Source organism: Rattus norvegicus, chromosome 1 (assembly GCF_021556685.1).
Source record: "Rattus norvegicus strain SHRSP/BbbUtx chromosome 1, alternate assembly SHRSP_T2T, whole genome shotgun sequence".
Lineage (NCBI taxonomy): Eukaryota > Metazoa > Chordata > Mammalia > Rodentia > Muridae > Rattus > Rattus norvegicus.
The window spans coordinates 15,850,117-15,865,733 of record NC_141534.1 but is presented as its reverse complement, the minus strand read 5'-3'; the positions used below and the strand labels follow the sequence as shown (position 1 = coordinate 15,865,733).

Genomic DNA, 15,617 nt, shown 5'->3' with positions numbered 1-15,617 from the left:
CAGGACTCAGATTCTTCTCTGTACTGTGTATTAGTGTCTGCAGAGGCCATTGCTTCTTTTAAGCCCCTTAAAGTGACGTAGCCTTAGTCAGTGCCAAGTATAACAGGGCAGAAGAGTAGGAAAGACTGCAGAGTTCAGCAAGGAGGACAGTGACGATGTCGACGACACCAACGACGATGACAACAACAACAACAACTACAACAACACAAGAAAACAGACAGAAAGGCAGGGAGGGCAGACTGGGAACTTGTCTCTGCTTCAGGACCTAGAGCAGCGCTGTGCTGTTGAGGGCGAAGCAGAGTCAGCTGCGTCCATCCCTCTCCCGTTGTTTTCAGTTTGCTAGGATGCTCATGAGACACTACACATTTGTTCTCCTTACTGAAGAGCAAGGTTTCTTGATTTGCAGAATCAGTCTTTTCCACTTGGTTTCCTCGCTCTTTTCTTTCTGACAGTTTTTGGTCCTGGCTAGCTTCCAGTCCCTAATGTAGCCAAGGATGGTCTTGAACGTCTCATCTAATGGCTGCAACTCCTGAATGCTAGGGTTGTAGGTCTGTCTGGGCGTGCACAGTGTATGTGGTGCTGGAATGGCGCATGTCCCAGAGCCGGTGCATACCGGTCAGAGACACTCGCCCAATTGAGCTACACCCCCAGCTTGGAGCATTCTTTTCTTTTTACAAGACGTGTAGTTTTCAAGTGCTTATAAAAACTAAGCTTTGAGCAGAGCATGCCATTGTTCATATTCTGCTACAGAGAAATCGTATCCACTTATTTCATAGTAATAACGTGCTGAGTGATTTATGTCTTCACTTTAAAATGTGAATTAATAATGTACTCTTTGATAAGGAGAGAGGCTGACACATCTGTATTGATAAACACCAATAAAATATTAATGTAGAATGATGATCGAATATTTAGTATGGTCCCTTTAGATATACATTTCCACTTAAAGTACCATGAAAGATTTCTCCACAAAAGGGATTTTTTTTCTTTCTTTCTTTTTTCCCATTTTTGGTGATGCTGGTGTTAGACCAGTGCCTTGTGCATGTTAGAGAAACACTCTACTGCTGAGCTGTACTCCAGCCTCTCTTATTTCCTTTTAAAGGGTTGTAATAACTATACACAATATATCTATCTCCCTTTGCATATTTTGTCACAAGCAGCCATTTATTTTAGAGTAGATATTGCAGGTATATGGTGGTTTAAAACTCTGTGACTATGTAGAAAAACTATCTTCTAGTTAGAGATGTGCTAATTAGTTTTCTTTGTTTGAATTTTACTGCCTGTAGGTTGTATTGTCTGCCCCCACTGTTAAAGGAGCACCATGAGGCATTTTAAAACCTGTACTTGTATTAAGAGCACTAGACAGGCCCATGCTGGTAGCACGTACTATGCACCAGGCATGTATGCTAATCCCCAGTAGTTCACTGGGTAAATTTAAAGAATCTCTAATGGCCGTGTTGGTTAGTTTTAACTATCAACTTGACAAAACCCAGAATCACCCTCTTCATGAGGAGTTGTGCAGATCAGGTGGGCTGTTGAGGATTATAGAGAATTTAGCCCCTGTGGGCAGTGCTGTTCCACAGGCAAGGGGTCCTGAGTGAGGTCAGGGAGCCGAGCCACAGGCCTGTATCATGCAGCATTTTCTCTTTGCTCCTGGCTGCGACTGTGAAGTGAGAAGCTGCAAGAGCTCAGGCCTTGACTGCCCTGAGATGCCGATAACAGACTTGTTTCTAACCCTGTTGCTTTTTGTCAGCAACAGAGATGAAACCAGAACAATAGCTTTACCTTGCATCATTGTTATTCATGTCTAAACTCTAAACTTCCTTTAAAAATTTAAAGAAGACAAAATGGTGGTTTTAGATATACAGAAACTGTAATGCAGTGTTTGAGTAGAGAAAGATTTTCATGCATAATTATTGCTACAGATCTGTCATTTTTCCCATGTGCTCAGTGTGGGTATCAATACTATGGCTGTCTTCAGAGCAAGCCAGCAAGGGAACCAACCATAGATAAGAATTGCAATTATTAGTAGTATTTTTTTCTTTTTTTTTCGGAGCTGGGGATCGAACCCAGGGCCTTGTGCTTGCTAGGCAAGCTATTATTATTTTAAGACAGTCTTTGCTTTGGTGGCTGTATAGCCTAGGCTGGTCTTGAAGTTACTATGTGGCAAAGAATAGCTTTGAACTCATAATCCTACCTCAGCCTTTCAAGTATTGTGATTATAAGAATGTGTGACCAAGGCTGACTTTATTTAATCATACTTTATAATTTTATATATGAAACTGGAAATTATTTTCAGTTTTGTTATAAGCTCATATAAAGTCTATCTCATGGGAGAATTATTTTAAAGTATATAAAACTTAACCTTTAGATAAGAGGCCTATAGTATAATGTGTGCAGTCATATAATTTATTTACATTTGTTATAAATATAATAACAACAAAAACAAGAAATAGCAATGCAGTTTAAAACTAACAATATTAGTTGCATGTAAAACGAGTGGGAGAGGGCTGGAGAGATGGCTCAGCGGTTAAGAGTACCCGACTATCTTCCAGAGGTCCTGAGTTCAATTCCCAGCAACCACATGGTGGCTCACAACCATCTGTAAAGAGATTCGACGCCCTCTTCTGGTGTATCTGAAGACAGCTACAGTGTACTCATATATAATAAATGAACATTTGTTTAAAAAAAAAAAACAAAAATAAAAAAACGAGTGGGAGAGAAAGAGCCCTGACCCAAAAATGGAAGTAAGATTTCTTTGGATATAAGTCCTATTATAGTTTTGACCTAGCACCAGTGAAACATTTTACAAAATTAGAAATCACAGTTTAAAGCAGGACAAAAAAAGACATACCAAAGAAATGATCTACGGCCTGGTAGATGACTCCATTACCAGGTGTTGAAATCATTAATTCAAGTGACTTTAAAAGGTAGTACTGTGCTTACCATCTGTGATGTGGTCTATCTCATGAGTGTGAGATAATAGAGATTTCACTGCACTCAGAAAAATCAGTGTCGTTATTCTGAAAGTCTCATCTGTGTATAGTAAGATGATGCCTAACCACAGTCAGGCCTTGAAACCAGACGTTTTATTGTAAAAGAAAAGAGTTTTGGAATAAAGAAGATATGTAGAACATTTATCTTAAAATCGGGTATGAGTTGTTTATCTAACCGTAAGGTTTATTTTTCCTCTGGTAAAAATGCATATTTCCGAGGTCTTTGTCCTGTAAAGAGAAGCATTCACTCATCTGCAGTGACATCCTCAGTGCCTATAGTACAGCCTCTAAACAGTCTTGTGACACACCCAGTGGGCTATGGAGAAGTGGGCTCTAGGACCGGAGAGGACGTAGACAAGACATCTAAGACATCGTCTTGTGTCTGAAGGCAGGATGATTTTGGAGCGATGTCCAAAGCTGAGAAGAGACGACATGAAGGGACTCTCAGGGGCCAAAGACAGCACACTCTGAACATCAGAAAGACGGAATCAAGGCACTGAGTCCGTGCGCACACACACCCATGCAGTCAACTCTTTATTTTTTGTACATGAAATTGTGATAACCTGAAGAAAGTTACCATGGTGGAAGATTAGTAGTATGGCCAGCTTCTTCTTCTTCTTCTTTTTTTTTTCATGGCATGCATTGCCTTTTCTGTATGACTTCTTTGTGGAGCAACAGAAGTTTGATTAGAAAATTCCTTGTAGTAGAATCCTGTAAAACGTATACAGAAGGAGTAACAGCAGATTGGCCTGTAGTGGCCTGTGGTGAACCAGTGACTCTGGGAGACGCTTGTCTGCAGAGGCTAAAGCTGTTAGTCCACGATTGAAATGACGACTCTGGGAGAGGGTCATCTGCAGACGCTAAAACTGTTAATCTACAACCGAAACATTCTCTGAACCATCTACAATCACGAAAAGTGGGCCAATCTGAAGTTATACACCTCCTGATTGAATAGGAAGCTAAAACAATTGAGCTGAATCTGGGTAAGCCTCCAGATCTGACTTCCAGTTTCGATGAAATGGGATGCATGAAGGACTGCCATGAAGAGATGGTCACATCCAGCATGTCGGGTATTGTGCAGGGTGAACAACACCATTCCTTCAGCAGTTAGGTGTCTCTGGAAGGTGGAGAAGGGGCATGTCAGCCTAGAAGGGACTCAACAGACATGACTGTAGCTGTAAATGACAGTTTTGTGACAATCAGACAAATATATATTACTAGATACCTTGAGGGAAGCCATTCTTAATATTCAAAGGATAGATATGATCTATGCTAATGATAAAAGAAGGTCCTTGTGTGCTAGGTGCTTAGGGTGAAGTGGTCTGAGGAAGGGGGATAATCTGATAGTAGCCGTTGCAGTCAACAGCTAGTGACAGGGAACAGTGAAACAAGGGGAACAGAGTGATGGACAAAATGGCAGCCATGTGGGATACTCTATCTTCATGGACACCTTCAAATCTCCATGGAGAAGAAGACTTACAAGTTTTCTACAGTAAAAGAAATAACCCTTTTTAGTCACCGAGATTAAAAATCACTCTTCCTTTCTTTTGCATTCATGCAGGTTAAGTGAAAATTCTAAGCAAGTCTCCATTTGACTATTTTTAATTAAGTAGATCACTTTACAAAAGGGCACTACCTTAGGGCAGATTAACAGAAGCTCTGCGGGAGTTGGTTTCTGTCATAGACTGTGTCCTCTCAAACTGTTCTGATGAAGTACGGCTCTGCTACAGTGGCCCAAATACTGCCAGTGTATACTTTCTTCTCCTGTTTCTCCAGTTGATTTTATTCAGTGCCAAGAGTGATTCCATCTATGGCACCCTGCTTTTGAAATGAGGCTGGTGCTGCACGTTGTCTCTTTGTATTCGGTTTGACAGTTTGCAGTGTCCGTTCTTCCAGTGCTCATGGAGGGGCACTGCAAACAGGAGAAATGAGCAGCATACAGAGACCAAGAGGTTTCCCGTCTAGTTTGTTATGCATCCCAGAGCTTCCCTTACCTCTGCCCAGAGTGAGAGACTATGCTTGGCCCAGCTAGGAAAGTGAGCAGATCTGCAGGCTGTCCTGGGTTCTCGATTGTGCCATGGAGAGAGGCCGTGGCAAGGGCTGAGAGTGGACACAGTGCTACAAGTGAGGAGCCTCTTGCCTGGGCCAGGACAGGGAGAACATTGTTGGTTCTGAGGGAGAGCATGAGTGTAGACCGAGGCAGTGTGCTCGCTGACAAGGAAGGAAGCATGGGCTTGAACAGCCAGCATCTGGGTAATGAGTGGGGGGTCTGTGGGAAGGCGTTGCTGACTTGTACTGTTAGGAAACATTTTACACACATATATGTAAGATGTAAAAATGGTACATTGGACACTTGAATATTCACCATGTAGCTTAAGAAATAAAACCCTACTTATGCTCTGCAGTCCCCTGATTATAATTCTTCCATCTCGCTAGAAGCAACTGCTCTCTTCAGCTTTCTGTTTACACTTTCTGTGCCTCCATATGCATGCGCCCCAAAGGCGTGCATAGTTTTGCATGATTTTGACCTTTGGGCAATACAAGTCGTCATGGATGAATCTCACATAGCACTGAATGAAGCCGGAAAGCTGCAGGAGCCACATGACGCCGAAAGACTTCGACCAGGGCAGTGATATTAATCTGTACTTACAAAAATGCTTTGGTTCAAGCTGGATAAAGGCCACATTGCATAAAAACAGGCAGGGGCGGATGGGAGGGTGGTCAGAGAGTCGCTGTACTCTAAGTTAGCTAATGGTTGATGGCAGTAATCGGAGAGGAGTCATAGCAAACTTTAGACATCACCTGTTAAGATGTTTCTTCTCTTAACCTGTGGCTCTTGGTGTTCCTGGGTGGGGGCCAAGCTTGTCTCTTGCTTCAAGTCTTTCCTTGCTCTCTCTCTCTCCCCAAAGGCTTTTTTTAAAATGCTCAGGTCTCACAGGCGTGTTTTCCCCTGAATTGTATTGAGAAGTAACTGGCTGCCCTTGTTGTTACTCTGCTTTTCTTTTCCTCATAGTTTTTATGTTTACGTCTGTATAGATTCCTTCTCCCACTAAGGGGTAAGGCCCACGAGGGCTGCTCTTGCCTACCCTCCCAAGCATCCCACCCCCATGCCCTTGCTACTGATACTAAGTGTTTAGTTTGTGTCTGTTGACAGTGGAATGAATTGACTTGGGGCTGGTTCCATGGAGCCCAGGTTTCCTTTTCATCTCTGTCCCCCAGTATCTTGCAGGCTGCCAACCGTTTTTTAGAACTTGAGGTAATTGCCCATTTGTCCTAGCTACTCAGAGTGTGTCATGGTATCTTCCTTCCTCCAGTCTTCCCTGTTTTAAATGCTGCCTTCACCCACAGTTGCCTGAAAGCTTTCAGTGTTCCCCAGCCCTGATCCCTGGGTACTGAATCTTCCTTTTATTTTTTTTTTCTCCCTTTGAGATTCTTACTACGCACCTCAGGCCACTACATCTGCCTCAGACTCTTCGAGTACTGGGTTCACAGGCGTGTGCTACCACACCCAGCCTTGTTTGTGTTTCTCACGTCTGCTTCTTAAGCCTACTCACCTTTTGGCCAGCCTCAAGTCCTGCAGGAACTTGATCTCCCATCATAGCAATCCTTTCACACTTACATCTGTTTTAAGCTTAAACTCAGTTTAACTTTTTGCATATGTGGGTGTGTATGTGTGTGTGAGCTCATGTCGGACTGAGTGCACATGCACTTAGAGCCAGAGGACAATCTGGTGTCAAGCGCTGTCTACCTCACTTTTCTGGTCGTTGGTTTGTTTTCTTCTCTCCTCGTTAGAACATGAGCAGTGGGAGGGCAGGGTTGGGGCGGAGTCAGAGGTACTGAGGATATTCTTTTAATGCAGGGTGTTCGTTGGGAATTTGAGATGTGGTCTCATATGTAGCCTTGGCTGACCTTGAAGTTACTTTATTAGCCAAGTTGGCTTCCTGTTTCTGTCTCCCAAGTGCTGGATATAAACGTGTGGCACCACACTGAGCATAGTCAGCATTTTAAGAAATAAAAATGTAAAAACATCCTTGATGTACAAAATATAAACTATTTGATTTATTTACCTGTTTTTGGAACTTTAATAATTTACACTGGCCAATTTCATTAAAGTATAGGTAAAAAATAAAAAATTATATTTAATGGGTAAACAGTATTTGTGAGTTTTACCACAGTCCACTGAGTATGCCCTTAGTTGTGATCCCACAATAAAGTCGATTAACTCTATCATCACTTAATATAGGTGCTGACATATTTAGTTAGAGCACATTTAAGATCAACATCCTTAGCATCTTTCCAGCATATGTGATTATTAACCTCATATCTCTAGAATGTATTGATTTTATAACTAAAAGTTTGTACCACTTGGCCAAAGTCACTTCTGCCTCCACCCTCTCAGCCTGTGGTCACCACTGTTCTAAGTTTGACGTTTTGGATTCCGTGTCTGTCTTAGTCACTGTTCCATTGCTGTGAAAAGACACCACGACCTAGGCAACTCTTATAGAAGAGTTTTTTGTTTGTTTGTTTGTTTGTTTGTTTTGTTTGCGATATAGAAGAGTTTTAATTGGGGGCTGGTTTACAGTTTCAGAAGTTTAGACTATCACCATCATGGTGGGGAGCACAATAGCATGCAGGCAGACACTGGATCAACAGCTGAGAGCTATGTCTGAGGTCTCTGGGCCAAAATATGGGGGCTAGCATTCAAATATACGAGCCTGATATACGAGCCTATGGAGGCCATTATCGTTCAAACCACCACAATGTCTTAGGCGACAAAGCATCACAATGTTAAATAAAGTGCAGATCAGTATCAGTGATGTTTCCCCTGCAGGTTCTTCACAACAAACCCACACTCGTCTCTTACATATATGTAGGAGCTAAAGTTTTAACACTCGAAATAGCCTGCTGGCTAGTCATACTCAGTGATAAGCCCTGGTGCGTGTCTAGATTGCTCTCATAAAGGATAATTAGGCACACATATCACTGGATGCAAGTTACAGTATACAGTGGTAGAGTAATGGTGTGTAAGCTCTCAGACAGCATCTTTGAACTGGCGTGCTGAGACAGAGGCGTGCACTGGAGTAGCGCTGTTGCATAACCACAGCTCCCTGCCAAGAGGTCAGCTGGAGTAGCACTGCTTCCTATAAACCCTCTTCTAAGGAGGGCCAGGCAGGGGTATTAATTGAATCTTAATGCTTTCTGATGAACACCAAGCAAGCAAGCTTTTAAAGATGACTGCCTTGTCTGCTTTGACATTTCTTTGTGGTGCTCTAAGTAATGATCGCTTAGTAGATTTAACAGTATGTATAGCTTGGCTTGGTGAAGGAGATTTGGAAACTGTAGACTTACTTCTAGTCAGGCAGACTGGAGTCAGTCTCTAGGGAGTTAGCATGGGAGAATGGACAGGGTCACCTTTCTGCTTTCACATACCATGTAGAAATGGACAGTGCTTCATGTTTTCAGAGTGAGTTAGTTACTAGCCGTTGACACTGTTAGAACCAAAATGTAATATTTAACTGGATGCTGTTTGCTCCCTAAACATTAAAAATGTGTTTTTTAGGTGTACAGTGTTGATTGGAGCCAAACCAGAGATGAACAACTTGTAGTGTCTGGCTCCTGGGACCAAACTGTCAAAGTGGTATGTAGTATTACTGCATTTAAAACTGTCAAAGTGGTATGTAGTATTACTGCATTTAAAACTGTCAAAGTGGTATGTAGTATTACCGCATTTAAAACTGTCAAAGTGGTATGTAGTATTACCGCATTTAAAACTGTCAAAGTGGTATGTAGTATTACCGCATTTAAAATTATCAAAGTGGTATGTAGTATTACTGCATTTAAAACTGTCAAAGTGGTATGTAGTATTACCACATTTAAAACCGTTTTCTTACACGCTGCCATTGACTTTTTTCCTAAAGTATTCTATAGTTTTAAATGTGATCAATTAGATTTCTTTTCAAAAGTGTATATTAAAATTCTTACCAGAACTAAAAAAAATTTACAACATTTTGGCTACAACCTAATAATTATCTTACTTTGTTCCTTAAAGACTACCTTATTTTATGTAAAAATAAACCTTAAAATATTTTTAAAAATATATATCCTATATGTATAATAAATGTGATGATATTCATAAGGTATCTATGTTGTACATATAGTGCTACATAGTATACACAAGAGTGCACATTTACGTTAACCTTTGTTGATCAATTCATCTCATTTGTTTTCAGTGGGATCCAACTGTTGGAAATTCTCTGTGTACCTTTAGAGGCCACGAGAGTGTCATTTACAGCACAATCTGGTCTCCCCACATCCCTGGTTGTTTTGCTTCAGCCTCAGGTAAATAATTTTTGAGTTCCCAGAAGCCTTATTTGTAGTGAAAGGGTGGCCTACTTTTTTACCATTAGGTGGCGCCGTGCACTCTAGATTCAGAGAAAATGGGAGTCTGTGCCCATGTTATGCCCTTAGGATATTTAATTTCTCACCCCCCCAGCCCCCCCAATGCTGGAGGTTGAAACCAGAATCTGTACTCTGCCACTGAGCTAACATAACAACCCTTAGGACCTCTCCTTTTATTCACTGCCTGTCAGCCCGTTGACATTTTCAGAGGACTGAGCCCCAGATTGTGTTTTAGTAAATGTAACCCTTTTAACAATAAATGTTGAGGTTTTTTTGGTTTTGTTTTGTTTTGTTATTTTGGTACGGACAGATTTTTGATTTATAATGTCATACCATAATTTAAAATACATTTAAAAGAGGTTTGCTTTATTTCTGCTTTGTTCATAACACTACTGAGCCTATGAGTAGGTTGAGTTTGGAGCTGAGGTCTATGACTTGGTGAATAAAATTGTGTCCTTGGCTCAGAGTTGGTTAACTAAGGCCGTTCCTTTAACCAGAGCACCCGGGAAGACGGCACAGGTGGAAAACCACGGGACTCACAGCCCCATCAACAATTTACATATCTGTGGCTGCTTTTATACGGTCCTAACAAGATTAAGTAGCTGTTGTTACAAAAACCTGAGAGCCCTTCAGGCCAAATTATTTATGTCTGGCACTTTATGGGAAATGTTTGTTGATCCTGAGAACTTTGGGGAGACATAAAGTACCAGAAGCTCTTTTGCACAGTGAGGTGTTGAGAGGAGGAGGCAGTAGCTAGAGAAGAGGCAGTGAGTTTCTAGTTGTCCCCTCATTTACCAATCCAGCCAAAGACAGGCAGCGACTAGACAGGGCCAGGGTGACTTCCTCAGTAAATTGTATCTGTGTCCTGAGCTACTGAATTATACGAAGTGGGCCGTAGGAGTAAAACTCTGAGATCCCTTGCTAGTGTCTTATATTTTAATTCTAAAAATTAAGAGCTATTCATTTCCCCTAAATTCCTGAATTGTTGTTTGATTAATGACAACTCAAAACCTTTAGGTAATTTGTATACAAAGCCCACTTAGATTATGTAATTTTTGAGACTCTAATAGTAATGGTAATGTCTATGTGTGAAAGTGTCATTCATGTAAGAAATGCCTTTTGTCCTTGATAAAAATTACCAGTATTCTTTTCTGAAATGAAGACCACTACAATGTCAGCTTATCAAAATATCTGTAAAATTATCTCCAAAATCTCTGAGCTTTAATTCTAGCTTTCTTGAAAGTCTGTGATTGGAATGAAATCTTTTCCAAACCATCTTTTCTTTTAAAATTAAATTAATAAAATTAGTAAAACATTTTTTTCCAGCTCCATTTTCTTCTCCGTTTTTCAGTTCTAGGGTTGACCATGGCAGCACTTCCTAGGCAAGCAGTCTGCCATTAAGTTACATCCCCAGCTTCTTTTCCTTTTTGAAGACAGGGTTGTGTGTAACCCCAGCTGGTCCCTGAACCCCATCCTCCTTGCAACGCCGGGTTTCATGTGGTGCTGAGAATCAAGCCCAGCGCTCCCTGCGTGCTGGACAAGCACGGTCTGTGGAGTGGCACCTCAGCTCTTCAGGTCCCTTCCATACCTGAGTGTGGCTTTCATCTTTCTGTGGCACCGCTGCTCGTGAGGCCGGAGAAGGACTAAGTAAATGGCAGCAGCTATAACGCAGCTTGTGTGGGACTGAAACGTAAAGCCTTGCGTATAGCTTGATTTCGTCGTCTCCAATCCTTCTAACATAATGCAGCGTTCCAGGCTTCATGCCTTCTGTGAAACGGTCTGCGAGCTGACCACAGTTCATTACCAGTGTTGAAAAGTCCTAACATGGAGGGAGTTAAAACTCTTGTAAGGATAGAAGTTGGGTTGAAAGTGGCATGAATTCCCTTTAGAGAAGACCTCCCTTGGCCTTACCTTCTGTGGTTTCAAATCCTGAAGGTATTAGTGACACAGACTACACCTTCCTCACAGTGAGCTGAACATGCCTCCCTCCCACTACAGCTGGAAATTTAATTTGTAACTTTTAAATAAGAATTAAATTTAACAGTCATAGTTTTTAATATATGAAAAATGTCAAGTAAAACTTCTAAGTTTTTAAAAATTCCTTTTACCTTACTATTATGTTAATTTGTTTGTTATTAAAGTTCTAATTTTGTGTGTGTGTGTGAGAGAGAGAGAGAGAGAATTTTTGAATCATGAAAGTCTTACTATATAGCGCAAACCAGCCTTCAGCTTGCAGTCTCCTTGGCCTCCTTAGTGTTGGGATTATATGAGTGTGCCATCTAATATGAATACTTGTCCTTACACATTTCCTATAGCATCTGTGCGTTCTTTTATAGCTAAATGCCTTTCATGGCTGGACACTAAAGTTTTTGATTATTATTACATAAGATATGGAATCCCATTTATTAGAACTTAAAAAACGTTTTTAGAATTCATCTTGATTTTTGAGACATTGTCAGCTAATCCATTAGATAGCAATTGAATGCCCACTGCTCCTGGGTACTGGCGAGTCAGTGATGGATAACGGCACTCTCTTGCCCTCCTTGAGCCCTCTTTAGTAAGACAATTGCTAAGGAAGAAGAAGGAAGGAGGAGGAGAAGAGGAAGAGAGGGAGGAGGAGGAAGAGGAAGAGGAGGAGAGGGAGGAGGAGGAGGAGGAAGAGGAAGAAACAGCACTAACGTAGGATGGTAAAGGGCCGCTCCTTTGAGTGGTCAGGCATAGTAGTTAGGAACATGGCGGACTCTGGAGCTTGGCAGCCTGCATCCAGTTGTGCTTCCTCACTTTTGCATGGCTGTCTTTGGCCTTGCTGTTTAGCCTGTATCTCTCCATTACTTCTGAGACAGTGGTGATGACAGTAAATGTGCCATGAGGTTGTTATGATGGCTTAGTTAATGTGCCTCAGACTTAGACACTGCCTTCCTGGATGCAGAGGAAGGACCCTGGGAGCGAGTACTCAAACTCTGGAAACGGCATGGCTTGTGGGCTGCAGATCTGGTCAGGGTGCTTTCCCAGGGAGGTGGTGTCTGAGCACTGCCTTATAGCAAGTGAGAGTGAGGTGACAGAGGCCATGAAGGGCCAGGACCGCCTGACGAGTAACACGTCCACCTTTGTCGTTCATGTCTTCTGCCACTGAGCAGCCTGGGCCCATCTGACAACAGTGCTTAGAGTAGCTGGCTCTAGAATTTGAGTGTACCGTTAGGTGACAACTGACCAGCCTGATGACTCCAAACCTGCTGCCATAGAATCACTGGGGAAGCGTAAACAACAGCAGAGTTCTGAGCTATGGCAGGCCTGCTGAATGGAATGTCCTTAGGAGTAAGTTTGGGGTGTTTTTAGCTGAATCAAGTGTTTAACCTGATTTGACAAGTACTATCTAGTCTTGGAACTGCTCTGTTGGAACTGCTAAATTAATGATCTATTTCTGATGATGCAACGGGAGTGACCATGGGTCTATTTCTGATGATGTAATGGGCGTGGCCATGGGCCTATTTCTGATGATGTAATGGGGAGTGGCCATGAGTCTATTTCTGATGATGTAACGGGGCGTGATCTTGGGTCTATTTCTGATGGTGTAATGGGGAGTGGCCATGGGCCTATTTCTGATGATGTAACAGGGAGTGGCCATGAGTCTATTTCCGATGATGTAATGGGGGCATGGCCATGGGCCTATTCTGATGATGTAATGGGGAGTGGCCTTGCTGCTCTTCATAGACATGTACATGCCGGCAGAGCAGCTTCAGTGCTGAGTCTTTGGTCTGAGAGTCTTTAAGTTGTCTCCCTTTTGGTTTGTGGGTTGTGTTATGGTGTTTAACAAGTCGCTTTGTCATCTGGCTCGCAGGTAAAGCCTTGCTTAAAGCAAAGCAAAATCTCTCACAAAAATCATCTCAATCACAGAGCTTAGGCAGTGAACCCCTAAGTGATCAAATACTTTTTAGTCAGAAGGTGATTGCTTACATGGTAAGCAATCATGATTATTTATATCTAATTCTGAGGCACACAAATAGATCATTCAAGTGTTCAAAATAACATGCTTTAAGATAGTATATAAAAACAGAACACTTAGGGTATTCTAAGAATTTACTCACCTTGAGGCTTGGGAGATGGCTTAGTGGGTAAGAACACTTGTGCAAGCCCGAAAAGCTGAGTTTGAATTCCCAGCACTTATGTACAAGCAGGATTGGCTGAGCATGGCCATAAACCCAGCACTGGGAGAGTGGAGACAGGCGCATCCTGAGAGTTCGTGTCCAACGAACCTAGCAGAAGTAGCAAGCATCTGGTTCAGCGAAAAAATGTTGTCTTAGGGCAGTAAGTCATTAAGTCACAGAGAATGGAAGGACACACCTGATACCCTGCTCTGGCCTCCACACGGGCATGTGCCGGTATGTGCACCTGCATACTAACGTGTGTCCACTAACGCACGAACACACTCGCGCACGCACTCACGCACGCACGCACCCACCCCCGCACACACACACACACACACACACACACACACACACACACACACACACACACACGGTGTGTTGGCTAGTCACCTCCAAAGTTGTGGTGTATTTGTAAATACAGAAATTTCTTGCCATTAGCTAGGTTAATACCAAAAGGGAAGAATTGTGAGAAAGCTTTCGTCCCATAGCAGAATTCTTCTCTAAGAATGCTATGTTTTTGTGTGGTTTGTGATAGTTATATTAACAGAATTCATGTTTATACACTGTGTGGGACAAAGAGGAAGAATATTTGCACTATTTACATAGAGGGGATTCATATGATGTAAACTTTCTTTTGAGCCATGAAAACTAAATTATTGTTATTGCGGACTCCATATAATTTCATAAGTCATAGCCAGGCCTGAATGGTTATTAGATAAGCCTCATTCTACTTTAAGAAAAAGTCATATTACATTTGACAGGCATCTGGTGTTTCAATTAAATTAATTAATTAATTAATTAAATTAATTTCTTTGGGGTCCAAGGTACTCTTTTTGTTGTCCCATTCACCTCATACCACACGTTCAGATCGTTCGCAGCTCACAACTCCCCCATACTTCCTGCTGTGTAATAGCACTGTCTCTTCTGCTGGGTCTGCTGTCAGTGCTGGCCTGCAACTCGGAGGGTGCTGGGAATCCAGGTCACCTGTGGTACCATCTTATCATCCTCATAAATGCCTGGATGACACTGAAGGACCAGCTGTCTGGAAATACCACTTTTAAAAGTCAATCAAATAAAAGCCCAGTCTACGTCCCAGTGGCTGGAAGAGTTGGGCATGCCATTGCACCATTGGACTAGAAGGCCCTTTTCTTACCCAGAAGCACAGTGATGGGAACAGAGTGCCAGCTCTGTACACGGTGGTGTGGCTCCGGGAAGTAGATCCCTACCATCTACAGGGCAGTCTGCTCACTGCAGAGAGGTTGCCTAAAGACCATGGCTCTTAAAGGGAAATGCACCTGAGTGTGATGGCCCAGCCCCGGACACTGTGGTAGAGAACTTTATACAGAGGAGCCATCTTCACAGCCTCTGTTTTCAGTCTTTTATACATCTTTAGAGATTGTATCAGGCCTGCAACTTTTCATAGCTCATGTGTACAAGCAGCATTGATATCAAGAAACAGAGTTGCACCAGAATTGTAAGGCACTGCTCCTTTCCTCCTGCCCCCAGCATGACCACATTTGCCTTCTAGGGACAGATGCTCCTTAATGTACACTCAAATGCCTCCTCTCCCTGTCACTCCATCTCCTGCCCCACACTGTTACCATGCGCTGGTCCTTGAGATCAGTTTACACATGCAAGCCATAGGCCTTCAGAAGTCTTACTCATGGGGTAGTGGCTGTATGGTTTCCAACTTGTGCTGGACCCAGTGTTTTCCTCTGGCACTTGACTTTTTTAGAGGTGGAAGTTTAGGGGGATCGTTTACTCTCTCCACAGTGCTGTTTAGAGGTGAAAGTTTAGGGGGATCGTTTACTCTCTCCACAGTGCTGTTTAGAGGTGGAAGTTTAGGGGGATCGTTTACTCTCTCCACAGTGCTGTTTAGAGGTGGAAGTTTAGGGGGATCGTTTACTCTCTCCACAGTGCTGCTTCTTTGCTGGTATGAGGTAGGATATAGCTATCCCAGGCTTTGTGGAAGTTGCTGACCGCATACCTCAGAATGGGAAGTGATGCCCAGACCACACTTCGTGGCGGTCCTATTCCTGCTTCATGATTTCACTCCATGGCCGAACCTTCTACTTGT

The 15,617-nt window shown here is 42.5% G+C and overlaps 1 protein-coding gene across 1 annotated transcript in view; it reads left to right on the top strand.

The window, feature by feature from the left end:
* The window catches only part of Pex7 (peroxisomal biogenesis factor 7), a 63,195-nt gene that overhangs the window by 8,900 nt on the left and 38,678 nt on the right, over positions 1–15,617 (top strand). The window contains exons 4-5 of the mRNA NM_001034147.1: positions 8,557–8,634; positions 9,227–9,335. Of these exons, the coding sequence (NP_001029319.1) occupies positions 8,557–8,634; positions 9,227–9,335 (187 nt within the window). The remainder of the gene's footprint in view (positions 1–8,556; positions 8,635–9,226; positions 9,336–15,617) is intronic.